Source organism: Apteryx rowi, unplaced genomic scaffold (assembly GCF_003343035.1).
Source record: "Apteryx rowi isolate R43461 unplaced genomic scaffold, aptRow1 scaffold_691, whole genome shotgun sequence".
In the NCBI taxonomy this organism is placed as follows: Eukaryota; Metazoa; Chordata; class Aves; order Apterygiformes; family Apterygidae; genus Apteryx; species Apteryx rowi.
In genome coordinates this window covers 228,623-254,876 of record NW_020450973.1, presented here as the reverse complement: position 1 = coordinate 254,876, position 26,254 = coordinate 228,623, and the positions used below count along the sequence as shown (strand labels likewise).

General features: G+C 36.9%; 1 protein-coding gene across 9 annotated transcripts in view; it reads right to left on the bottom strand.

Moving 5' to 3' along the window:
* Positions 1-2,858: 2,858 nt before the first annotated feature.
* Positions 2,859-26,254, bottom strand: part of UHRF1BP1L (UHRF1 binding protein 1 like) — a 72,097-nt gene continuing 48,701 nt past the window's right edge. For 5 of the 9 annotated variants that reach the window (XM_026086382.1, XM_026086379.1, XM_026086383.1 and 2 more), the window contains 7 exons: positions 25,653-25,828; positions 24,158-24,294; positions 22,448-22,598; positions 16,262-16,518; positions 13,955-14,063; positions 11,215-11,402; positions 2,859-10,549 (listed from right to left, as the gene is read on the bottom strand). In XM_026086382.1, the coding sequence (XP_025942167.1) occupies positions 10,421-10,549; positions 11,215-11,402; positions 13,955-14,063; positions 16,262-16,518; positions 22,448-22,598; positions 24,158-24,294; positions 25,653-25,828 (1,147 nt within the window). In that variant the 3' untranslated portion in view covers positions 2,859-10,420. Of the gene's footprint in view, positions 10,550-11,214; positions 11,403-13,954; positions 14,064-16,261; positions 16,519-22,447; positions 22,599-24,157; positions 24,295-25,652; positions 25,829-26,254 lie in introns of those variants that run through there. The other 4 variants (XM_026086380.1, XM_026086381.1, XM_026086385.1 and 1 more) reach the window with 4 other exon arrangements.

Genomic DNA, 26,254 nt, shown 5'->3' with positions numbered 1-26,254 from the left:
ATTTTGGAATAGATGAAACTATAAGTATGGAAGAGTATATACCGTGACATTGACAAATTGCAGAATGTTGACAATATTGACAAATCCAAAATAATAATTTCTCTATTACAACATAGAAGGGAGATTTTGGATTCCCTTTTTACAACTCCAAAATTGCTGCTAATATCTTCGTAATTTCGAGTCATTGGGAATATTTCTCTGTAAATGTCAGTTTAATGCTACATGGTAATCACAACAGTAAATAAAATTGTTAGGAATTATTAGGAAAAGAATTGGGCACACAATAAAGAGCATCATTATGTCAACGCATAAAACCCTTGTGTTTGTCCCATCTCAAAAAGATTGCATCAGAACTGAACAAGGTACAGTAAAGGATAAATAGTATAATCAGAGGTATAGTACAGTCTTCGTATAGCCTAAATAGACAAGGCCACTTCAGCTTGAAAAAAAGGTAACTACGGGATGATATAGAAGCATATAAAATCATAAGAGGGATGGAAAAGGGGAACAGAAAACAATTATCCATTATTTTTTCGTAAACAAGAACTAGGGGCCCACAGTGAAATTGTCAGGGGACAGGCTTAAAACGCTTGAACGTACGTCTCGTGCTCCATTCATGGGCTGTGGGTTGCTCTGTGTTACGCTTGGCTGCACACGCTCTTATTCTGACAACTTGCCTTTTAGCATGGAGACTGATTGTCACCTGTGTGTGATACGCCAGTCTTAACAGCACAACCAATAGCTAGGCAAGCTTTGCTCATCCTCTTGCTAAGGTGACTCTAACTTGACTCAGGATGCTCCTTGTATGCATGTAGTTTAATGTCTTCATATGTAAATTTAGGTACACAGGGTATTGTGTATGTACTGTACACAAACACAGTAAGCAATCACACAGTCATACTGCTGTTAAGGGTGCTTCTGCTATCTGCCAAGAGGGACTATTAATACCAAATTTGACAGAGGTGGTGATTTTGTGAAGCTGATACTTTGCTCCCAGCACAAGATTAGGGGCCCTGACGTATTTTATTCAGTTAGCCCAACGGTAAAAAGGCTTTTCACTCTTAATTACTTCTCCAAGTCCCACAAAACATCATTCTAGAGTGTTTATTAAATTTTGGAAGCTAGTACTGTAGTGCCTAGGGAAGTAAGTTATTGCTTTTTGCATAAGAGGACATGGTTATGCAGGGAATTTCTAAATCTCATTTATCTTGTGTGTAACTGGATTAGGGAAGAAAATATTAGCATGAATAATTTGTTTGCTAATGTGACAACTCTCTCATTTTCAGCCTTCAGACAATACAATAGATTTTGGTCAAAAATAATAATTGGTAAAATCTATGGCTAAAACAGCCAATTCATATGATTTATGCTTATTATTTGTCTGAACTGAAGGTGACTATCGACCCCAGGCAAAGAACCCTACTAATTTTATTTCAGCAGCTGAGTTAAAGCTAAGTGCTCAGAGGCAGAAACATACACAAAAACATTAAATGTAAGATAAATGTTTAAAGAACAAAATAGCGTATTGACCTACACTAGAGCATCAGTAGCAAAGGTAGCAGAAAGGTTTACAGGAACATCAGCATATCCATTACACTCTTCTAACTGGAGCTGATTCAGCAAAACACATTTAGGAACTAAATTTTGCATTTTTTTCTGCAGGAAGAAAGTTGATATGGCTATTCATGGTAGAGACTCTATTTCCATAGGATAGGGAGTATAGAGACACACTCCATATATTATGGATATGCAAGCAGGCTAACATCATCCTAAGAAAATTTGCAATAATTAATGCAATGTAATCTTTAATCAAGTAACTGAGGAGGGAGCTGCAGGGCTTAACATCTCTTGAAAGTCAGCTAAACTGTTTACATTTAAGTATAGCACAAGTTGAAACTAAAAAGGTCAAAAAAAAAAAGGAGATGAGATGTAAGGAGAGTGTATTAAGGTGTATTAAAGCAGGATGAATAATTAAAGTAGGAAAACTCTTAAGTCAGATAAATTTGATAACTGCTATGATGGCTCTTTTCTTACATTTGTGTTTTCCCTTTCACATCTCTGAAACTGTCAAGCACTATTCTTGAAAATAAGTTTTGTTATGGCAAATTAGTGAGCTTCTGTGACCCTACTGTTTTATCACAGAATTCCTTTTTATGGTGAAGAAAATATCACTAAATATTTGTAAAAATGAAACAGCAAAACATGGAACTGTCCAGTTTTATTTGATGATAACATTTCATCAAACTATTGCTTCTCCGTGTGATATCCCAGCTCAGACACCACCATACATCCTCTTTTATGATCTGGTTTGTTTTTCCCCTGCTATCTCAGCAGGGAAACAATTCAGATTTGTTCTAGAAGCTGAGCCAATTTCTTTTGCTTCATGTAGGACTGTTTTTACATCAAATCATCTTTTCCAGTTATTTAGAATCTTTTGGTACACTTCACAATGTACCTGATCTACTATACGCTGTCTATCGTGTCTTCATAGTATCTAAACGTTCATGCCACCCGATTTAGCATTCAGCATATCTTCATTTACTGTGCATTTTTCTCTTGCCATAATTTTTAGACTTTCTGTTATAAAACTTCTCTTTCTCTTTTCTACTTATCTTCTTTAATATCACTTCATACTGCTCACAAGAATTGTTCTGTTAGGACAGTTTTAGTGAAAAGGCACATGTTGTTTAGGACATGTTTGAGTTATAGTCTCATCCTTTTGGTGCTGCTTGAACTAACTTCTACCGGTGAGAACACTTAGCCTCCAGTGCTGAAGTCTCCCACTAGAGTCTTCAGACAGTCTCATTTCTGAGGGACCTCAGGAATTGCACTAGGAGTGAGATCACAGATACAGTATCTGATGTAGCTGAGCCTCATTTTATTAGTGAATTGCATTTTATGTAAGATCTGCCGATTAGCGTAAGAAGCTTCCAACTGTCCTTAAAGTGAAGGGACATCAGCAAAGTGGGGAATTATGGCAGCAATATTCTCATGGCAGCCTTCGTCAGTAAGTAGCCAGCTAGTACATACAACATGGTGTTGCTCCACGTACAAATTCTTATCGCAAAGGGAAAAAAATTTCTGTCACTGCCTACAAATCGTTAATTACTGCAAGGTAAAAATCTTATTTTTTTTCTTCAAACACGTGTAGACTTAAAGGCACTCCCAGTGATGGTAAGGATGACAACTATTAAGCCAGACAGAAACATGTTTTCTGAAACAAGGCACCCAGAATTTGTTCTACTCTAAAACTGTACTATTTTCCCTGCACTTATTTCAGATACTCTCCTTTTTTCCTCTTTCCTGAGAGCATTGACTTGTAGGATGAGTTTTGCATATTGGAAAGGCAAAAGGGATTAACTCCACTTTGTCTTTGCTATTGAAATATTTTCTCTAGCCTCATTTCAAGAAGTCTTTTCAAATCTTCTTATCATTATGACTTTGAAGGAATACTTCTCTATCATAGAAGCTGAAAATGCTTCTGATAATAATTGCAAAGGAAGGCTTAAACACCTTAGCATTCAAATCATGACCACTCTCAGATGACGTTTCCAGCTGAAGATGAGTTGGAAACTTAACTTGCAGTTTTCCATAAGAGCTACATGTTGCCAGCTGCTAGTGATTTAGGAGGATTTATTTAAAGCTTGGCAAACAACTCTGATACTGCTTTAAAGAATTTCTCAATGACTGTTTGCAACTTACCATATTTCTTGCATTATTCCTGGATATGTACTGAAATGCTGGAGATTATGTATTTTTTTACCATTTTTAAGACAGCTCTTGTCTAAATATTTTCATTATTTAGAAATTCAGTACACAAGAACTCTGTAAGCAGATTTTTTGGTGAATATTTTTTCTAGCACACAGAAATACTGAATGTTATGTTTTAGATATAAATCTTTTTTTCAGGATTTTTCATGTTAAGCACTTGAGCATAAATGCCTCATTTCTATACCAAATTCAGTTCATGTTAGCTACTGTGATTGTGCTGGTGTCCAGTATATTGTCAGATTCTGTATCACGTTCTAGCATGCAGCACTACAGGATGACACCTTAAAAAACTCTCTAATTCATTAGGACCATCATACCTATTCTGAAGTGCAGTCTTTTCTTTAAAAAAGAAAAGTGGAAGGAACAAACCACATTAAGATTCCAGTGGAATGAAAAGACATCTGCTTTCTATGTTATTTTCTCCAACTATTTGACAAAAATGAAGCGACCCCATTCCTACAGTAAATTTTATATAGATTGTTTTTCTCTCTGCTTAGGCATTCTGCCTAGAAGTTTCTGAAACACCAAACATGATATAAAAAGAAAATGACTCCAGATCACTTACCACACGCTACAGTGTGTTAATATATTAATATAAAATAACTTGATAGATTATCGTCTGGTAAAGGTGGGTGAGGTGAGCATTTTTAAAGTGATTAGATTTTGTTATTTCCCAAGAAACATACAGAAGCTTTACCTATGCTCCTTTTATTAAGTAGAATAAAATCAGAGTTTTTTTTCCAGTTAGCAGCAATATTAAACAAATAATTTGATAATATCAAGGTGGAGTTGTGGCATGAAAAATTTCCGAAAATTTCCATTTTAGCAGATAATGATGAAGCACTACAACCATGGTAAATATTTTACTATAAAAAGGGACCAAATATACAAGAATATGGTTTTATAATTTCTTTAAACCTCGAAGAGAAACAAAAAAATCTTTCTTCTTACAACATTCAGATATTTCATGTGGTTTAATTTAAAGAAAAAAATGAATCCTCTAGAAAGAAGCCAGTAGAACCAAAGATAAACTATCTAAATTAAAAGTGAAAAAGTCCTGATTTTAAATCATGATAAAAAAGTAATCACCAAAAGATGATAAATACTCCAAATGTGTATGCTGAGATTTTCAAGTTTAATGAGACTATTCACAAGCCAAGGAAAAAGACGCATTGGTAACCATAAGGCAATGAAGCCACAAGTGACTTCTTGGATTGCCATCTAGTGGTGGTTAGGGGAGAAGAGCCCTGCTCACAATTTTATTTGTATTTGAAGGGGAAGGAATGAAAAATTCTTAATGCTGAGAACTAACTGGTGTAGCAGTGTAAACAGTCAAACATTAATCATCATATATTTTAGTATGGTAATCCTCATTGCAAAAGTATTTTCCAGTGCTCAAAAACCTCATTAGTAACAAGTACAATATAATTACATTTTGATAAAAGTATTTATGACAGTTGCTCATTCCATGGTAACGGTGTATTGAGGTTTGGAAACTATGTAAAGGCATTCAAATTTGTTCCACAGATAAGTGGTTTTATTCAGCACCTACTGGACCAGAAGAGCACTTCTGAAGTACTCCTTCGTGCATGTGTCACTGTCAAATGCTTAAGATACTTACCAGTCATCTAACTTGAATCAAATTTTGGTGGTTTCAAACATAGTCTCACCTAGACAAACAACTGCATTAGCTAGTTCATGCATTACACTCCCCAAGCTACCAGCTTACACTCACAGAAGATTTGGCACTGGTCCTTATCTCATACATCTTACAAAGCAGGAATTGTTTTCAATGGTTCTTCAGCTCATTGTGAAACGTTGTATTTTCACTTTCAAAATGATGCCCTCAAGAATTCTCAAAATGTTAAAATAAGTGACAGCAACCAAAAAAAAAAAAAAGGTGATAGTGAAGAAACAATAATATAAAGGTACTTTAATGTAACTGGTTAGGTACAGTTTGGCTGACTGACAGATAAAACCAAAATGCCCTTTAACAGAATTATACTTACCCATTTAAGTAGGTGACAATGCGAGAGACTCATCTCTTTGGAATGCCGAAGTTGCCCCTGATTTGGGGTGAGAACACAGGCTATTAAGAGAGTTCAGTTGTTTTCGGAAGATTCAGTCCTGCACTTTTTTTCAGCTAACAAAATAGCATGACACAAACTTGAAAGATGTTCTGTGGTATTTGAGAAGCTGAAAGTTGCAAAAAATCTTTTTTTTTTAATCTTCATTTTAAAAATGTTCCAAAAATACCTCTTTCATAATTAAAATTCTTATTTTTTATATCCAAAATGCATGTTAGCCAGTATGCAGAAAATATTTTTAATTAGTAGCCAAACAATTTAAAAAGCCCAACATTTGCTTACACTCATTTTGCAGTAATTTTTAAACTGCTTGAAACTCGTGTAAATCCATAATTACTTCATTGAAGTGAAAGGTTTTCTATTCTCAGTGAATAGACCATTTTATTTAAATAATACACTAAAACATATTTCAAAGAAAAATAATTTTAAAATAAGGTTTTAAAAGCTTAAGGTTTTACATAAAAATGTTTAAAAATACAAGGTTTACATAGTAAGAACTGTAACTACACAGCTCCTGTTTACTATGAGATTAAGATTTATGCTTTTTCTTAATTAGACTTGAGATACAGAGCTTTGCTCCTCCTGCAAAAGACCACTTCTTGTAGCCTTTCGCTATACCTGCTTTTACATCACTTAACACTGACTGACATGATTTTAATCTTTGTGGTGCTCATGTTTTCAGATTCCATGTTCTTGCTATATAGGAGTCTTATACTAAAATAAGTAATACAAGATCAGGATGTACGTTGCCACAAAAGTACTTAGGGTGAATTCACCTTAGCGGAGATTCTCTGCGCCATAAAAAGCCATGTGTTTGCCTCAATACTTATTAGAGGTGAGCTTCAGCGCTACAAAGCGTGCTATGAGGTTCACAGTGATAAGTACCTTAGCTGACCCAGGGGAAATAGGGCTACTATTCTAAAGCTGTAAACTACACTGAAGTGACACAGGTTGAGACAGAAAAAGATAAGGTTGTGTTGCAGAGCTGCCGAAAAACTCATTTCCCTACTGAGAAGGATGGATTAGTGGATTTCATGGTGAGTACCCAAAATTTCATTGCTACTTGAAAATGATCTTGCTAATATGTCAGCTCCTACAACAGAAAAAAGACTGATTTAAATCAATAGCTGAATCAATCTGAAGTACTCTCTAAAATTTGCAGATAGCAGCAGTGAGTTTAAAATCTACTTCATGCATTTTGCAATAAATGCTTTAAGAACCAAACCGATACAACTATATTGTTATATAGAATCAGTTTTCTCCATCTTGTTACTTTGAGTTGTTTGCTTCTGCAGTACATTGGCACATTTTGTACTCTTGGCATTGTAGATGTTCAGGTTTTCACCTTTATTAAGATGTTCCGTTTACATTTACTATGGAATTTATTATGAATAAAGGGAAGCATCACCACGGCAGGCTTAGGAAACCTTCTGTAGCTAGAATTACCCTTTAGAGATCAATTATATGATTCCAATTTAAGACAACAACTCCTAGAGAGACAGCATACAAATAAACAGATACAGCTGAAGGGGTCACGAAACATGGCTGCAGCAGAAGAAACGTAGCTCCCCCCAATGCAGTACCACACTCCTGTCTGCCAGCAGCCGTGGTGGGGTTGCTGTCGGCATTAGAACAGCTACTGCCATGAAGCAGGTGCAGGGGTGGCAAACAACAGGACTAACAGACCAGGATTCTTCGAAAGAGCCATGGCAGCATGAAGTAGAGTGCGTCAAGGGAGAACTACAGGGTCTATACTGCAGAAAGTGGATACAGGCAGGATCCCTATGAAGCTGCCTCTCTAACAAGCCTTTTTTATAAATAATTCTGTAAGGCTGCATCATTTTGATTTAAAATTGGTGCTTGGCAACATGCTAGTGTTACTGTGAGAACTGGAACAGTGCATGCTGGAGTGATTCAATGCCCTGGCCTGGGAAAGAGCACAGTCTTTTCAAGGCGGGCTAACTTGAAAGTGTTATTAAACCTTAAAACAGTATTTCTAAATGAACTGAATGAGTGCTAAGCTAATCTGCAGACCAGTTTAAATTCCCACAGAAAACAAAACTCGGTAACTGTCTGACTGCAAGATTTCTGGCATCAGTTTTCTGCATATAATGAAGTGCTCCAAGCTCTGTTCTTTTTAGTTCTTCACAGAATAAAAGCCATGATTCATTCAGTAGGCTCTGCTGCTGGCACACATTTCCTGTCTAGGACTTAGAGGGCTTATGAACAACAGCAAGGCCCTGAGAATGAATTAAACCTTTTTATTTAACCTGGGGCCATTAACTGCCATTTTTAATTTAACATATTAAGGCTTAGTTTAACTTTGTACTTTCAAAACATTAAGAAACAAGCTCTGCCTTTATCTGTTTTCAATAGCAAGCCTGGTTGCAGAGTGACACAGTGCTATTATTCTGAGTAACATGAAGTCCATAAGGGAGCACACCCATCTCCTCTGAACTGTCCGCAAATGATACTCACTACTGCAAAACTGCCCTGAACTACAACTGTATTCAGTTGTAGTAAAGTTGAAGATGATACCCAGAATTTCAATACCCACACTGAGAAAAGCTGCGAGGTTTTTTTGTATTGTTTTGTTTTTAAGCAGCAGATGATAGCTTGTGCAGTAACAAGGAGAGATTTTTGATATTGCTGTTTATTTCTTTTTAAAAATTAAGCAAATCTCAACATATTATTCCAGCAACATGCTACTAAGCAGTCTAAACATTCCTTTCATTAGGATCATTCTAACTCAACTGTGGTTGGGATAAAGTCTGAATTCTAGTTCAGTTTAATAGTACCAATCAGCATTAAGCCAGTTGAGAACTCCTCCCCTGAATCTGACATTATATTTCTTTTAAATTGGACTACCCACATTTAATACTGTGTTGTCTTAAATACCTTTCTGACATATAAATATTTAGTTTCTCTATTAGAAACACAGTCTTAAGTATATTTTTTTCATCTTATTCAGGGTGATTTACCCTGTTCAGACAAAAATTTCCATAGCATGAAAGGGATTTTCAACCAGGGTCTTGGGAAGCAGGCTTTTAAATAGTGCCTGAACCAGTTCTTCCATAAAATTCCTGATTAAAATCTATATATTTTCAGTAACTATTTTCAGCAGTGCAAATTATGTGTGTCCTCCAAAAAGTTTTAATCAAAATCAGTTTAATTAAAACTAGTTTGATAACTTGAATATGCAAAGTCAAACCACAGGATATTAAATACTTTTTGAGATTTATCTGCATATCTACAAACAAAACTTCCCTCAAATATCCCATGGCGTAGAAACAATCGCAGTAGCAATTAAAAGATTTTCAGTTGTCAGATTCAAGGTCACTAGTTAAATTATTCAGCCATTTTTACTTCTAGCAAATAGAGTCTCTTATAGGCATGTATGCTTTTGTTTGTTGTTCCCTAAGTTGTTTAGAAGCACACTCTTATATTCTACATTTTACAGTGTTGTGCTTTTTTATTTATCTGTACCAGTTTTTAGCTGAAAATTATTGTTCAATTTATACAAATCACCCATAGTTTAAACTGTATAATTACATATCACGTAATCTCACAATTTCATAAGGTAATTAATGATTCTCTGAAGCTTTTTTTTTAATCAAAAAAGCAATATACAATTAATGAATCCCAGTAGGATTTTTTTTTTTTCCTTAAAAGCGTTGACATTACATATTTAAATACACTGGACCAAATCCTTAGGCATGTCTGATGAAGTGTGCAGAAACCAGACATGCATGCAAAATGACTGAAAGCTCACCTTTCACAAACTGCTAGATCCTCTTGCAGGGCCATTTCCTCATCACAAAGGCAGAAAAAAATATGTGACTGTCTAAGTTACACCACCTGTAGATACAGTGGACTTTCATGCAGGAGGAAAGCCCAGTAGTATGCCCTCTTATATAAATTCTCATTTACTGTGGTATTCCTGGACCCTATATGGAACGGATACATGGAACTCTGTAGCACTGGAAGATTATTATTAAAATTCTCCCTGGGCAAATCACATTGAATTTAGGGCCAGTTTAGGACTGGTATTTTAATTTGCAGTAGCTATACCATTCTACAGGATCTAGCCTATATCATTATAGTGCAAATGTAACCTCCTGTACAGATACCTTCTGGTAATAATAAAACAACATAATCTTAACAAACAGAGGTACTGTATAATGAGGCATGGTACGTTTTACTCAGTTATGCACATAGGCACGTAATTTCATTGCTGAGCCATCCAGTTTTCAGAAAACGTTTTAAAAATAACACCTCCTTTGATAATATTAAAAGTAGAGGGTATGGGTTTTTTTCTTCAGTAAATTAATAAAGTACAGTATAAACTGATTTTTCTAACATCATTTCAGTTTAAAAAGGGCTGAAAAAAATCACAATGTTGAATGATAATTTCAGAAGAGTAATTATTTCACAAACATTTTGTTTGTGATGAGAAAACTTTTTGTCTGTGGTTAAAAAAAAAAAAAAAAAGTAAGCCTGTCTTCCAGCATTTCAGAAAAGTATTTTAGATGCCACCATCCTTGCACCAACAGAACACTGTCCTACAGATGATGTTCAACATTCATCTTCTTTATACGATGAAGCAGGGCATCTTTTTCCATTTGGACCTCAGCAAGAGCCATTTTAGCTTTGGCTAGTTCCTGTTTGAGACATTCATTTTCTTCAATAAGCTGAAATGATCAGGTCAGAAAAGCAAGTTAGTAGTGCTCCTGCACACTGTCAACTTTTCCCCATTACAGTAACCTTTAAAATACCATATGGCAATGCTCGCATTCATTGCTGGGTGCAGGCTGGTTGGGGCCAAGTGACTGACTCCCACTTCGTGAAACAGAGAGAGTGTTGATAGTTAGCTTGAAAGGCAAAATACCCAGACTTCATGTGGAATGAAAATGACACCAGGTTCTGAACTCTCGGAATGGATTCTCATTCAGTGGGAGAAACTGAGGTGCATGCTTTGTCACCAGCAATTCAGAATCCAAGTATAATTGATGGATTAGTACGGGTCTGACTCAATAGTCTGGTCCTTAGCCTTTGGCAACTGTGTTGCACAGGGTCAAGGGAGAGAGAACTATGACTTAGGTAGCTGGTGACTTGCTGCATCATAAAACTCCCTTTCACGTAAAGCAGAAGGTCTGCAGTGCATTACTGTATTTACACAGTAATACTAATTACATGCCTATGTACTGAACTATACTACACTACCTGTAACTCATATTTTCCATGTCTAAAAGATTTATACCCAGAAAATTTAAAAACTGTGATGTTCAATGATTACAACGATTTTGTAAAAATAAGTAAATAAATAAATAAATACATCAAAAGGAATTCTTAATACCTCATCTCTGAGGAAGTCAGTTGAATCCCTGCTTGATTTATAAGGTCTGGGAATTTCACAAGATATCTGTGTGGCTTGGTCCTGTGTTTTATGTCTGGCAGGTCCAGTTGCTTGCTGCACTGTATCACTTGATTTCTTGATCTTTGACACATCATTTACTGTTTGATTGTCTACTTCACAGAGAAATACTTGAGATTAAGAAGCTTTAGGTGGTTTTTTGTTTTCAGATAGATTCCCATCAGCACTAAATTAAAACCACTTCAACAAATACACTTGTAATATTAAGTATATCGACTTCCCAGAATCAGATTAAAAATAAGTAATAAATTTATTAAAATAAAAACCATATACCCTTCTGGAGAAGGAGAGAAGGGAAAAGAGGAATGAGAAGAAAGAATATGTATATGTCTTCCAGCTTGAAGAAAATTAACACATTTTTGTACTGATCACTATCATCACAGAATATAGATTCTGAATAATTATTAGCTATAGAACAACAATGAAGCCTGCTATTCAGAAAACACATCTGAATAACTATGTATTTTAGATCCTGATTATCTAAGTTATCCCGATTATCCTGGAACATGCATTGAAATTGGAGGGGTGTGGCAGAAGGTTGAGAACCATTAATATTTCTACTGCAGTAATGTCTGCAGGTCCAAGCTGGATTTAAGGAATGCATTTACATTTGAAAACACAGTGAGACCTGACAGAAACCTGCAGAATCAAGTTTTTCAATTAGAAAGTAACTTACATGACTTGGCAATAATTTCTAGTGTTTATAGTTGAAGTAAACTATAATGTCTATTAAAACATACTCCCATACACCAAAGGTAAAATGAGGGGTGCAGCTCTTCATAGACCAAATAATCCTCTGTATTTTTAAAAAAATTTTCCCCTAAAACAACAATTTTCTGTTCATTACCCCCTCCTCCCACCACACACACACCTGAGGGTTCACAAATGCATAACTGCAGATACATATATCACTATCACATCACTATACACCTCTGAGAGGTCTGGTTCATCTTCTCTACACCCTTCCATTAAGGAGGTAAAGGCGGCATTAAGATCATCCCATAGCTTCCTCTTCCTCACGTCATAAAATACATTACTTATTGTTGGATTAATTTATTGAGGAGCTGGATGAAGGGGTGCAAGTTTGTGAACAATACCGAACTGGGGACTAAGTGGTTGTTACACTGAGGGGCTGGGCTGTTCTTTAGAGGGACCTGGACAGGCTGGAGAACTGAGCAGATGGGAACCTCGAAGTTCAGCAAAAGCCAGTTGTGAAGTCCTGCCGCTGTGAGTGAATAACCCCTTTGCACAAGTACAAACTGGGGGCCATCTAGACAGAAAGCAGCCCTGCAGGAAAGGACCTGTGGGCCTTGGTGAACAAGAAGTTGAACATGAGTCAGCAGTGAGCCCTCAAAGCAAAGACCAACTACATACAGCCTGTACTAGCAAGAGCGTAGCTGGCAAGTTGAGGGAAGTGATTATCCCCCCATACTCAGGACTGGTGAGACCACATCTGGAGTACTGTGTCCAGCTTTGGATTCCCTGATATGAGGAAGACTCTGACAGTGGAGGGCCATCAAGATGATCAGGGTCTGGAGCACATGATGAACAAGAGAGGTTAGGAGCACTGCACTTGTCCAGTCTGAAGAAAAGGCTACAGTGTGATCTTAATGCCACCTTCACCTACCTAATGGAAGGGTATAGAGATGGATCAGACTTCTCAGAGGCGTGTAGTGGCAGGATAAGAGGCAACCGACATGAGTTGCAACAATGGAAATCCAATTAGACATTACCAAAACAAAATTAATCATCAGTGTGGTTAAACACTGGGATAAGTTGCTCAGACTGTGGAATCTCCATCCTTTGAGATACTCAAAACTCAACTGTGAGCAGTCTGATCTAATCAGGGACCTGCTTTGAGCAAGGGGTTGGACCAGATGACCTCCCGAGGTTCTTTCCAATCTAAGCTACTCTAGGACCCTGTGACATATCTGTGAAAGACAACAGCGAAGTTCCAGCCCTAAATGTATTGCCTTGTTACCAGTATTTAGCATTTACCCACATGTGTGGAAGAAAAATATTCAAAGTGTATGCATGTTTTATGAAAGGTACAAAGTTAAATCCCTGTTCAAAATGCAAGTCTCAGTGTAACCTCAGCTAGGAGCTGCCTTGACACCATCAAAATATACAGAATTGAAAACAGCTACTTGTACTACTCAATCTTTTGTTTTACAGTATGCTCTGATTTACATCCTTTCTTATGTTCCATAATATCTAACAAAATGCCACAAACTGGTACGTAACACAACTTCTTGATACTTATGTAATATTTGTAACACAAAAATTACTTGTAACTTTTTGCAATTCAGACAACAGATACCAGCTCTGATAATTTGTAAAGCAAGACAATTTTTCATTCGGTTCTGTGGTCAACCTTGCAAAAACCTATCATTTTCTTGATGAAGTGAAAGGCATATTTCTATTTCTCAGAGATGTGATTTGCTGTGGATTGTGATCATAGCCAATACACTACTCATTAAGGTTTTTTCTTCCCCTCTGTGTGACTGCACTTAAAATTCAGATTTACAGTGGCACAGCTTACACAGAGTAGAAGCAGTTATCTTTTTATTATTAGTCACATGTCTACACAAAGGAAAAAAACAGTATTAATAATAATATTAGATGATAATACTGAGATATCAAGTTGCAGGAACATACATACCTCTAATGAGAAAAGAGCCATCATCATTTCTTTCTATCGAGAGTATGTCAATATGTAGTTTTATGGGTACTAGTTCAGATGCCTTGAGATTTTCACGAGGACTGTCATCCTAAAATACACAAAATATTCAAAAATGAGTTTGAAGGTTTAGTAGAAAATTGAAATAGTTAATTAAGATGTTCAATTACACATAAGTGGATTTAAAGAAACTTGAAAGGCAACACTTCAGAGTAGAACTTTCTAGTTTTTTTTTTTTTTCTCTCCAAACTTTTGTTCCATACTTCTTTTTTCCTGTGCATCATATTAAAGACCTGAAATTATCTCTGGAGTGACTCTGTTGAACTCAGTATATACTGACTAAAATACTTCAAAGTATTTTACAGACATCTCAATACGATTAAATCCCAACTCAAGATGTTCTTTAGCACAGGAGCTCTCAGAGATAAGAACCCTGCACTACAAAATAACTTTTATCTGATTTTCCCTTGAACTATTTAAAGATTGAATAGATACAACCATCATTCTTGAGGGGATTTTGTCTTTTTAGAATTTAGAAGCCAGCAGCTGCAGTTCAGTTTCATTAGTGTACTCAACAGAAGAGAAACTTCACAAATTGCTTCTTGACAGGTCTCCCCAGGAAGTAATTTATAGCTCATTATTCCTGTTAAGCAGAGTAATGCATCCAGTATAATCAAGAACTGTATGCATCATCAACATTAAACACAGCAAGATCAAACTGTTGAGGTGCAACTGCCAAAATACCTTGAAAAAGCACTGAGACTGCAGTAGAAAGTGCAAAAATAAATCAAGAATTTAAGAAAGGGGTTGTTTTTTTGTTTGTTTTTTCCCCCCTGCAGGAAACATGCAGCATCAAATCTCATACAGAAAAAATACTGCATTGAACAGGCAATGCAGTATAAAGTTGAAGCATATCTTCCTGCTCTTTATTACCTAAAAACTCTAGAGAAATTAATCATTTGCATGTCAAATGGGCACTTCAATCCACACTGCATCTACCTGCAGTTTGTCAGCCATCATGACTAACTTCACTGTGACTTACGTGCACTGCCGAGTGAGTGCTTCAGTGCTTTTATTGCCAAGCAGATTCTTGTTGCCAGTTTATTCATGTATATTCACTACCTCAGAGACAGCTGTTTTCTCAGAAACATTTTGCCCAAGTCTGACTTCTTGCCAATAAACCAGAACAATCCTGTTTCAAATTCAGATGACTAAATATTAAGATCTTCCTTCTTACACGTGGGCATTCACTTCTGTACTAACACTGAAGTCTAGGGAACAGATCCACAGCTCTTACAGAAAGTCCTGTTGCTAATTCTCTGTAGTAGAATGGACCCTAAAGGACTGCCTGAGGATCCTCAAGGGATGGAAAAGCTGCACCAAGAAGAAAGGGAATACTGATGCATTTTGATATTGAAGTGATCAGAGTAGACTGTACAGATAGAGTTGACCTTCCATTTAAGAGTGATCTTAGCAAAATCAAGGCCTTACTTAGCACAAGATGCAGAACTGGAGGTGCTATTTTAGTTCTCACTTTGGTAAATTTATATAGGTGATTATTAATGCTTACAGTGATCAATAATTTTTTTAATCATCCTTATCTTTGTAACCCATGGCTGCACAGCACAGAACTCACTGTCTCCTTTAAGTGTCTGAAAGGAAAAAAAAAATCCTAGGAGACTTGAGCAGCAGTACCCTCTTAATGTTACTATTTTAAGCTACAGTAGTGAGAAAAGCTTGTATTATTTAGTAACTGTTTCTAGGTAAGGCCGAACAAGAAATCTGGGTTCTAAGTAGCAGTATTCAAGTGACTGGAACTGGAATTCTAATAAGCTGTTTCCTTCTTTTGTCCTGAGCCTTATCTTCTAAGTAGGAGAGACAATTAACCTCTAAAATCTGTGTTTTATAATTAGAAAACCATTACTAGGCCAAGCAAAAAAGCCCACCCAAACAAACACACCGTGCCTTTGGGAACTTGGGATACCTTACCTGTGATACTCCCAGACCTTGCCACTCTCAAAAAGTGACTGGGCGAGGGGAAAAAAAAAAAAGACAAAAGTATAAAGTATATTCATACAACTAGTCTGGTCATGCAGAGAATTTATTTCGGGACATACCACAGAACTAACTAAACCTATGGATTTTTAAATTGTTTTAGTGTTATCTAAAGACCTTACAGAGTATGATAGCAGTTTCTTTGAAGTTAACGATATCCAGATTACTAGTTCATCATCAAAGAAACAAGAACATATTTTTTTAGAGAAGCCAAATAGCTCTTTGTTAACATACTTTTAAATTAATCCTTGCGTTAGAAACTTTTATCTTCATAGGCATCACTGTTGCAACAGTTTCATCTTCTAGAAAATGCTGAATGTTTGTGAGGGAAGACGTTAGAAATTCCGCACTGAAGTTCTCTATATGACACTGAAGAAAACCATTTTTTACAGCCAGCAAAGAATGTATGACAGCACCAGGCCCGCTTTCCCATCTCAAACTAATCTCAGGTGATGAATTAACCGGTCCAGCCACAAACTTACAGTCCGAACCTATTGCAAAAGGAAAACAAATTTGCATTAAAATTTTGCAATGCATGAAAAGCCAATACCAAAACAATTATGATGCAATTACTTCTACCTGTATTGTCTAATTTCCCCAAAATATTTTGGAAGTATTATCCAAGAATTATAGCAGCACATTTGCATAATAACTGGAGAGCAATTTTGTAAGCATATCACTTAAAGTACTAAAGAGAAATAAATGGTACATACAAGTATTTGTACCTCACAATGACAACAGAAAAGGACAGTACAGAAGTATTATTGAGCATACAAGATTTATGTTGTCTTCAATGCCTTGAGAATGGAAAAACAATTATTTTGCATAGTCTTCCATTAATTCCTTTAATTCAGAAAAACATTTAAAGTCAGTTTACACTTTCAGGAGAGCAGGTATTCACTTGGAAAAGCAGAATTTCCTGACTCAGGAACTCACTTGCTAACACACAGGAACACAGAAACAGCAGGTTAGTAAGGTGGAGAACATGACCATATGTTGCTTCCATTATTTGGGTGGCAGTAGATTTGAACCTTAAAACAAAACTAGCAGTTTCTTGTTAGTTTCAGTGTCTTTAAAACTAGTAAAAAAACAACTGCAACATTCGACTGAACAGTTCTAAAAATAAAATAAAAGAAATAATTAAGGTAATCAAATACTGAAGGGGGGGTGGGGGAAGCCAGTATCCACTTGCACAAAAAAGAGGGTTCATCACCACCAAGGAAGGGGGGGGGGGAAAAAAAAAAAAAAGACCTCAAGGGTAAAAAAAGACTTTTAAAAGTAATTTCAGTCACTTTGATGACTGACCTACAGAAATGATTTGTGAAAAAAAAAATACATAATGTTCACAGCAATTATTCATATTAAAGAGCAAAATTACTGAAATTTGAAAGACCATTGAAATCAAGGTAGGTCAAGTAAAATCAACTGAATTATGTAAAGTTTACATTAGTTAAGCATCCACCTGTTAAAGAAAACAAATTTGAACTAGAAGACAGAATTAAACCAAAAAAATGGTCAACAGAGATGCTCTTTTGGTTTAACCTTTGGTTACCTCAGCAAAGTCCAACACTTAAAAGTTCAGAAATGGAAAAAATACCCTGGATGTAACTAAATTTAAAGTACGAGTAAACCCACATTTCCTCTCTCTATTTTTGTTTCTTCTATTCTATACTGAATATACTTCTTCTGAATATACGACTAAATATACTTCTGAATACTTCTGAATATACTTCTACTGAATATACTTCTATACTGACATGCTATTTACATATGCTATATTGAAATCTGTATGCTATATATTGAAATCTCCTCTTCTTCATTTCTGGCTGTGAGTATATGAGCAATTACTGTAAAGAGAAGACTTAAGGGAAACCTAACAGCAGCCTTCCAATACTTATGAGGTTACTGCAAAGACAGAACCAGGCTCTTCAAAGAGGTGCTTGGTGGAAGGATGAGAGACAACAGGCCCAAGCTGAAACAAGACCAGTTCAAACCAGATGTAGGAAATGAGGACAGTCAAGCAGCAGAGCAGTTGCCCAGAGAGGCTGTGCAGTCTCTGTCCTTACAGGTTTTCAAGACCTGGCTGTATAAAGCCCTGAGCAACCTGGTCTGATCTCTTAGCTGACCCTGCTTTGAGCAGGAGGTTGCACTAGAGACCACCTGACATCCCTGCTGATCTCAATTATCCTGTGATCCTATGAAGTGGAAATTTCCTGTGTGAACATACTTTGCCCCTTTCAGAGATAACCTATTCTGAATAAACTCACATTTGCTGCAAAACAAATAAATAATAATAATAAAAAAGCAGCGCACTTGGGCTGCAAGTTAGCGACCTTGCTTCTTGTTCAGAGATTCATACACACTTCTAAAGCATTGCTTTCTCTGCAGTTAGCAGGAGGTGTGACATCCAGGAAAGAAAAATTTTTTCAGTACAGTGTGTCCTGGATGCTTTTAAAAAAAGGAAAACCATACTTCTCAGAACTAGTGCTCCTTCTAGATTATGCATCCAGTTTACAAGGCACTTTGTTAAAATTCCAGTATGTCACTGCTGATCACAATACATTCATGAGTCACAAGCTTTTTGATATATCAATTCTCTACAGATATACTCAGGCCTCCTGCTAAAGAAAGAAAATATGTTTGTAGCACATGAACACATTTTACAAGGCATTGTTGGTTTGTTGTTAATTGCTAGTGCAATGCTATAATAACCATTCACAGCATTAATATTTAAGGATTCAGATTCTTGATACTCCTAACCAGATGAAGTACACATCAAAACTGCAGGAACTGGTTGACAATTCACCAGGTCACCACAGTGACACTGCTGGGTCAAATTAATTCAAAAACTTGGCAAGTTAGTTTTGAGCCAAGAGAAGTTATGCTGGGTTAGGTAACATGTCCATGCTAAAGTTACAGCAGACCTTGCATTGGTATCCCACAGATTTTTGCAACAGTCCCTTTTGCCTTCTTCCCAAGATCAATGTGTCTAGATCATCAAAGCCCTCTCAAGATAGGAAAATAGAGCACCTACTTCCTTTAGGAATATATGACTTTCTGGGGTTGCAATGCTGCAGAAATACTATATGCACTTAGCCCAGACACCACCAGGGACAGACCCAGAGTCAAGCCCTCGTAATGGCTGGTCACTGGTCACAGCAGGCTTCAACAAGATTTCTGCCGAACCTAGGAGGAATTCCTGGTTGCTTTTAGGGAGGGGTGGTAGGATAATGTTAACTGTCGGTTCCTTTTGAGTAATGTGTGATGTAACATTTTTCTAAACCACACACTAGACAGAGAGCTCTGAGATGCCTCTGGGACCTTCAGCAGTGGCATACAAGGGCCCTAACGAGAACCTACAAGCAGGCAAAGGACATTAAGGCAGTCCTGCGTTTGGTCCACATTTCTAACAACTGGGGAAGTGGACCACATCCCCAGTGTGGATGTTGATATGACACCCAGAAAAGATATATGCCTACTGTGTTCCTGAAAAATGTTCTTCCTTTGAGAGGGAGCCAAACTCTAAGTAAAACATGCATATCCATACCAATGGACACAGGCACATATCTGTTGGTGGTAGAGTCAGGGCAGACAAACATATTGACCTGGGCTGATGAAGACCAATGGAGAGAACTGCATGTGGACATACCAAGAATAAGGCCTTTGGCCTCTGTTGTGAACCAATACAATCTCCCCTTGGCTACCTCTGTGCACAGATGTGCAACAACTGCAGCTATGCCCATCCTCCAATCCTTCCAATGCTTAAAAAGTGCTAGATCTCACACTGCCCCCACTAAAAAAAAAAAAAAAAAGCAGGCTGCAAGAATCAGGTGGCTTTTGTGTCTCTAACCCAGAGAGAAGGGAATTAGGTACTTACAGTCCTTAAATTCTTGAGAAGAAGGGCAACTTATCTCTCCAGATGGGAAAAGAACAATGATCACTCTCTAAGAAGTCTCTGCACTTGTTTTGGGAAATCTTGTTTCCCTCAAGGATCTACATCTTTTGCATAAATGCAGTGAAAGAAATAAGTAGTATGTGCCTTAGATATTGTGGGACCAGGAAAAAGTGCCTGCAATATTGCTGGAAGAATTCACCAAAGCATAAAAAACTAGAAAAAGAAAAGATTACACAGCCAGTTGCAGTCACTCATGCAGCCAACCTTGGTTGTCTTGCAGTTATCTGAAAGGGGCACAGTCAAGAAAGGATGGAACAGAAATTGGATCAAGTGATTCAGGAGCTGCTACTAACTGCTGCTCCCTTCTCCTCCAAACATGACGAGGTCTCAGTAAAAGCATTCTCCTTCCCCAAGTATGTCTGCCATACCCCCCCCCACACACCTTCATTGGCTATTGATGTCAGACATGAGACCTGATAAAGCATCACCCTGTAGCCAGCACCGCAGGGAAGCGCACAGCTGCCACATTGCCAGCAAACTTATTCCAGCTACTAGGCACGCCTTTCCCTTCCCACATCTACTACACCATTATTATAGTAGTTTTGAATGGTTATTTTTACCTGGATCACCTTTGCAGACTGTGATTATGGCCAGATTATTTGTTGCTTTATACAGTTCCTCACAGAGCTTGCTGGTTGCAATTGTTAATTTAGCACTTGAATAAGTTTTGTTACAGGTCTTGGTAGGGGGTTGCTTTTGTCTGAATATTGTTTTTCTTAGCTTTTGCTCATGGGTTCTTTTGGCTGCTCTTTGTTACTGTTAATTCATTTAAATTGCTTCTTTTGATCTAATTCTCAAGTTTTTCCTAACCTTGATCCTCTAGAAATCATTTTATTTTTGAACTGTTTTTCTCCTTAGATCTTCTATCAGAAGAAAATGGGGGAGATGGGGAGCAGCAGTGACTGCAGAGGATTCTTGACTAAGTACAGAAAGTACAGCCCTGAGGAGAAGAGGAGAGAAGATGCAAGTCATGAAATGAGAGTAACCAGGAATGTAGAAACAACAAGTGTTACTCACTCTGTCCCACCCATCCAGATACCCACCAGAAACAGAGAGGAAGAGTTATGAAATAGCAGTATTTGGAGACCCCAATCACATTACAACCTTTTGTCCATAAAAATAATCAGGCAGGGCACAAGCCTCTCATAAGCAGCTGAACCAGAGAAAGCAGCTTCTAGTTTCAGATCCACATGAGCAGGAAGGTGCCATGCTCTCCCTATTTATTCCCAGTTGCTTTCACAGTGGGTATGACAGATAAAGCAGGCAAACAGAAATCTGGTTATGAACTGAAGGTCAGCTGTGGGTCTTCCCTGCTGGACCTCCCTCTTGCCTTTAGATGTCTGAACGCAATTGCAACATCATGCAACAGCTGCTCAGGCAGCAGCTGCTGGCAACTGCTCAGCTTACCAGTAAATGGGTTCTTTAGCTAGGGCATCATAGGCTAGATCACCGAACAGAACTTCCTGAAGAAAATCCGTGCTGCTGCAAGGCTGGAAATAAGTGGCAACCAACTGCTGCTATAGCTGTTTCCTGGGAAAGCAGATGAGCCAGAAGCAGAAGGCAGGTGCATCAGGGATCTGCCCTCAAAACCCTACAGTGCAACAAAGCTGGCATCCAGCAATCCATGTGGAAGGCTGGCAGAGGGGAACAAAGCAAACTATGACATGAAACGGCATGCCAACAAATCATGCCAAGAAAAACAAACAAAAAAACCCCCCCAAAACAAAAAACACAGTACGTGAACTAGGTTTTCTGGCAGAGAATGTGCACGTACCCATGCCCAAGAACAGCTCTAACTTAATACACTGGTTCTAGTTGTGCAAATATCAAGCATGAAACCACACCCTGTACTTCAAATCTATCAAGTTTATAGAAAAATACCTCTCATGACCGCTCATCTTTCCTGATACAGAGTTGGTTTTAACTTTTCTTAAACAAGAGAGTTTAAGTCAGTTTAAACTGTGGGTGTTAATTTCATCTAACAAAATAGATCTTGAAGAAAGGAATAAGCTGTTTTCAGAAACAGTCTTTCAAACCAAGGTATATTTAAACAAAGTATTGTTAGAGCAGTAAGGGTGTTCCAGCTTCATAAAACAATAGTGTAATGCAACATATTTAATAAAAAAGCAAATGAATCAGGAAAAGTCAATGCAATTCATGAAGGTTTTGTGCTTTTTTCTTTTTTTACCCCCACTATCAGAAGAGATTCCATTTTTATTTCCCTCCCACTCAAAGAATGGCTATTACAAAAGAAACTAGTCAGAATAGATAACCTAAACCAGCAGATGAAGGATGCTCTTGTACTAACATGAGCACAAAGCTGTTTTGGTGCTTTAAGGCTAATACATTTTTATTTATTTACCAATCAAAGGACATTCACAAAATGACCAGTCACTAATCAGTGGTTACAACAAATGTTCTCAACTCTAATTTCACAGTACTGAGATCTCACTATTAGTTCTTACCCACAGTTCTGTTGCAAAGATAGTGTCGAACACTGATATTGCCCAATTGATTTGGTATCACCTGGTTGATCTGAAGGCATATTTCTGTATCTTCACCTCTGATATCAATTTCACCATTAACACCAAATATTTTAAAAACCACAACAGATATCTGTCAACAAAATTAAGATAAAAAAATTAGATTATAAATGGAACTTACGTTGGTTATTGTTTATGCAGTTCTGTCTAACCCATTTCTCCCCCAAAAGGAAAAGAATCTTTGTATCCATAAACCCTGCTCGCAGAAAGGCACAAAGTTTTCTCATTTCTTCTTCTTTTTTTCCACTCCTCAGCTGGAGGATGGATTGCTCAATTGTCTGTCCAAAGACAGACACTAGCGTTTATAACCCACCAGTACCAACCCAGAATTGGACAGAAAAGTCACGGAAGTGAGACAGATTTCCCCCGCTCTGCCAAAGCAGCATGTGACCTTTGTGGTACTTGAAATTCCCTAGGCATGCACTCAACTTTATGCATATCATAAATACATTCAAGCATTTCAAGTGTTGAGTCAGACCAGGGTAAAGTACCAGGATGGGCTACCAAACTTTGGCAATCTGCATAGTAGTTGGTCCTTTTTCTCTATTTTTTGGATTGCAATACCTTTCATTAAAAGCAGCAGCCAGTTTTCAAAAGTCAGTTTTGGTGTCATTTATAGAAGATATACATTCATCATCACTAATACTATTTTGGGCTAATTTTTCTAATGATTTTCTAGTTATCCTCTACGAATAGAAAAAAAATACGCCAGCATACATTTGCATAACATAATCTGCATGAATTCTGTTTTCTCTATTGCCTACATGCACAGATCATTGAAAATTTATTTCAAAGGAACCAGTCATTTAAGTAAGATTTTTCTTTTTTAAATGAAGGTGATCCACAAATATTTTAAAGCAAAGGCAAGATTACATGATTAACTCTACCAACAAGGAAAATAGGAGGGCAATAAGCACACAACAGATTTCAGTAAATTCACTGTCTTTCTTTGGGCACACAAACTCTTAGATTTCCAGTTCCTGACCAGAATTATGACAAGAACATAATTTAAGAAGCATTAGTTAGTGCAAAGATCAGCAAGAAATAAGTGGATAGCTAGTCAGAAAAAGTCGGAAGCTGGCATGGTGTTTCAGAGGAAGGATCTCTCTCTACATGCCCTGTTCTTGTATCCTTCTCTAAATACTGGACACTGTCAATACAAAATACTGGACCACAGATATCTCTGATATGACCCCGTAGGACAATTGTTAAGCTCCTACATGCAAATACTACAGAATCCTACAAGTGCTAAGAAAGCATCTCTGTATGAGAGATGTCAGCTATAGGGTGCTCTCTTTTAGTTATATGGATGACTTACAAAGATCATTTTAAATATCATATTCTACATTTAGAATGTAAAAGAACATGACGACATTACAAAATATTGTTACATGCTAAAGCATTTATCAACAGTTGCTATAGAGGAGATAACAAGGACAGAGAATGCTTGGTGTAACTTGGATTACAATCTTCATTTTTACTTACTACAAGTGCATTAGATCTATAAGCTTATATAATGTACCAACAACCCCCCCCCCCAAACTACTTGAAGGTTACCTCTAAAAGCATTCATCTTAGTTCTATTTTAGTGCTTAATTTACTGAAACGTGTAATGGATTTCAGTAATATTACCATTTCTTCATTAGTCTCATGCGCATTCTCTGAAGCGGCACTCACAGCATCTGGAGATGACCCACCACAGTTTTCAGTTACTGTGCCTCTTTCATGGGCATGGTCTGATGGGCTTTGATAATTTGTGGCTGTAATACCTTCCATACACATCAGAAAAAATGCGAAGTTAGCATAGCATAACCTGAATCACTCCTGCATTAATAATAAAGTCACTGTCTGTTACTATACGCATACATTAACTCATTTTTTAAGATGAGTTAAATGGTTTGTTTATTAAACAGTCATGGTTGAACTGCCAAATCCATTCTTCCTAGAATGTTCAAAATATTAGATGCTATGCAAGTAAGGCAGGATATAGTGACAAAAATGAAATCGAACTCCATATGCACTGTTTAAAAAAAATTGTGAAGTGCCTTTCTTCTAGTCTACCACATCACACATTAAACTGATCCCCCCCCCCAAAAAAAGTTAAATATTCCAAGTAACTTTATGTCTATATCCCAAAGGCATGTATCTAAATTTGGCTTTATAGCAAATGTTTGCAGTTTTATCTTTACAGAAATAAGCTATAAATTTTTCAATTTTGTTAGGGTGATCAGGGTAGGTAGTGTTTCCTTGACAACTAGGAAGCATACAAATTTAACCTGCAGCTAAATATTGTTTAACAAGTTAAAAAGGCATGTAAAGGTTATTAAAAATGCAAAACTTATTTTCTGGCATACTCCCACATGCATATGCAGGAATATTCCTACAATCCAAATATATATAAGATTTGCAAGTGAAGCCTTCTTCTCATTATTGCTCAAGACCAAAAAAGAAAACCCACATAAAAAATATTAAGTTGTTCTTTATTCCAAGTAGAAGCTATCAGATAGCAGGTACTAATACAATCTTACAGAATTACCGTATCGCTGAGTTCTTCCCTCAGATCAGGAGCAAAGGCTCACACACAGACAAGCAGAAATCGAACAAGTATCTGCTGCTACACAATCAATACGTAACAACTACTCCATAAGAAACAAGCTGCTAGGGGACTACCAAATGTATTTGCCTGGTAATTAGCATGGCAAGTATTACCGAAAATCCATTTTTTTTTTATCTACTCTTGAAACTGAAGCTCCTTTACCATTTCAAGCCTAACACTATGATTCAGGGTACAAGTCTGTAAACACTTACAGCCAAAGCGAGCGCTTGTAAGCAGGGAACAGCTCTGCTTAACTCAGGGTTCCAGCGCAGCACTGCAATGCTTTTGCTGTCCTCAAGAGAGGAAAATTAAGTAGCACTTAACTAAGTGGCACTGCTTCAGTAGCACACCCTATGGCATTCCCTTGAAATGATATGCTGTGAAAATACTTAATATTACTAACTGGTGAATCTAACAAATAGCCCTGTAAAGTATCCAGGATTTGCTGCACTACAATCCTCCTGAGTATTCTTTTAGTAACAAACAACATTTTCATGTATTGCTTAAAAACATTTTCTTGTATCTGTTTACCTTTCTCCAGAAAACTTTGGCTGTCACTTCCATCACTCTCTATCAAATGTTCCTCTAACATCATACTATCAATAGAAATGGTATCCAGAGAGACTTGTGATGGACTTCTCTTCATATTCTTGTAAGAAACAGAGAACGCAGGGAGACTGGATGGACAGCGTTCCTTAGACTTTGCACTTTTAAAATATAAAGACATTAAGAAATTATTAATAAAAATTAAGGAAATTTCATAGAAGTTAATTTAAAAAATTCTTCAAACTAGGCAAGATATAAAAGAAAAAATATTAGTATACTATAATCCTTTAGGAAGAAAAAGAGATAAACATAGAAACAACATGCACTCCTGTATACATTTGTGTCAATATTTTTCTCAATATGTATTCTATAATAGGATAACTGAATATTACACAGGTAGTTTAAAACAACTAAGAATTCATTTTAGCTCTCACTGAATGCTACTGCATATCTTCAGAATTTATATACTTTTATAATTTTCATCTACATGTTCACTTCCATTGACAACTATCCATATCATTTGCTTTGTACTTTTAGAAAATATTTTAAAATACCAAGAAAACTGATTTATTGTTAAATCTTCTATA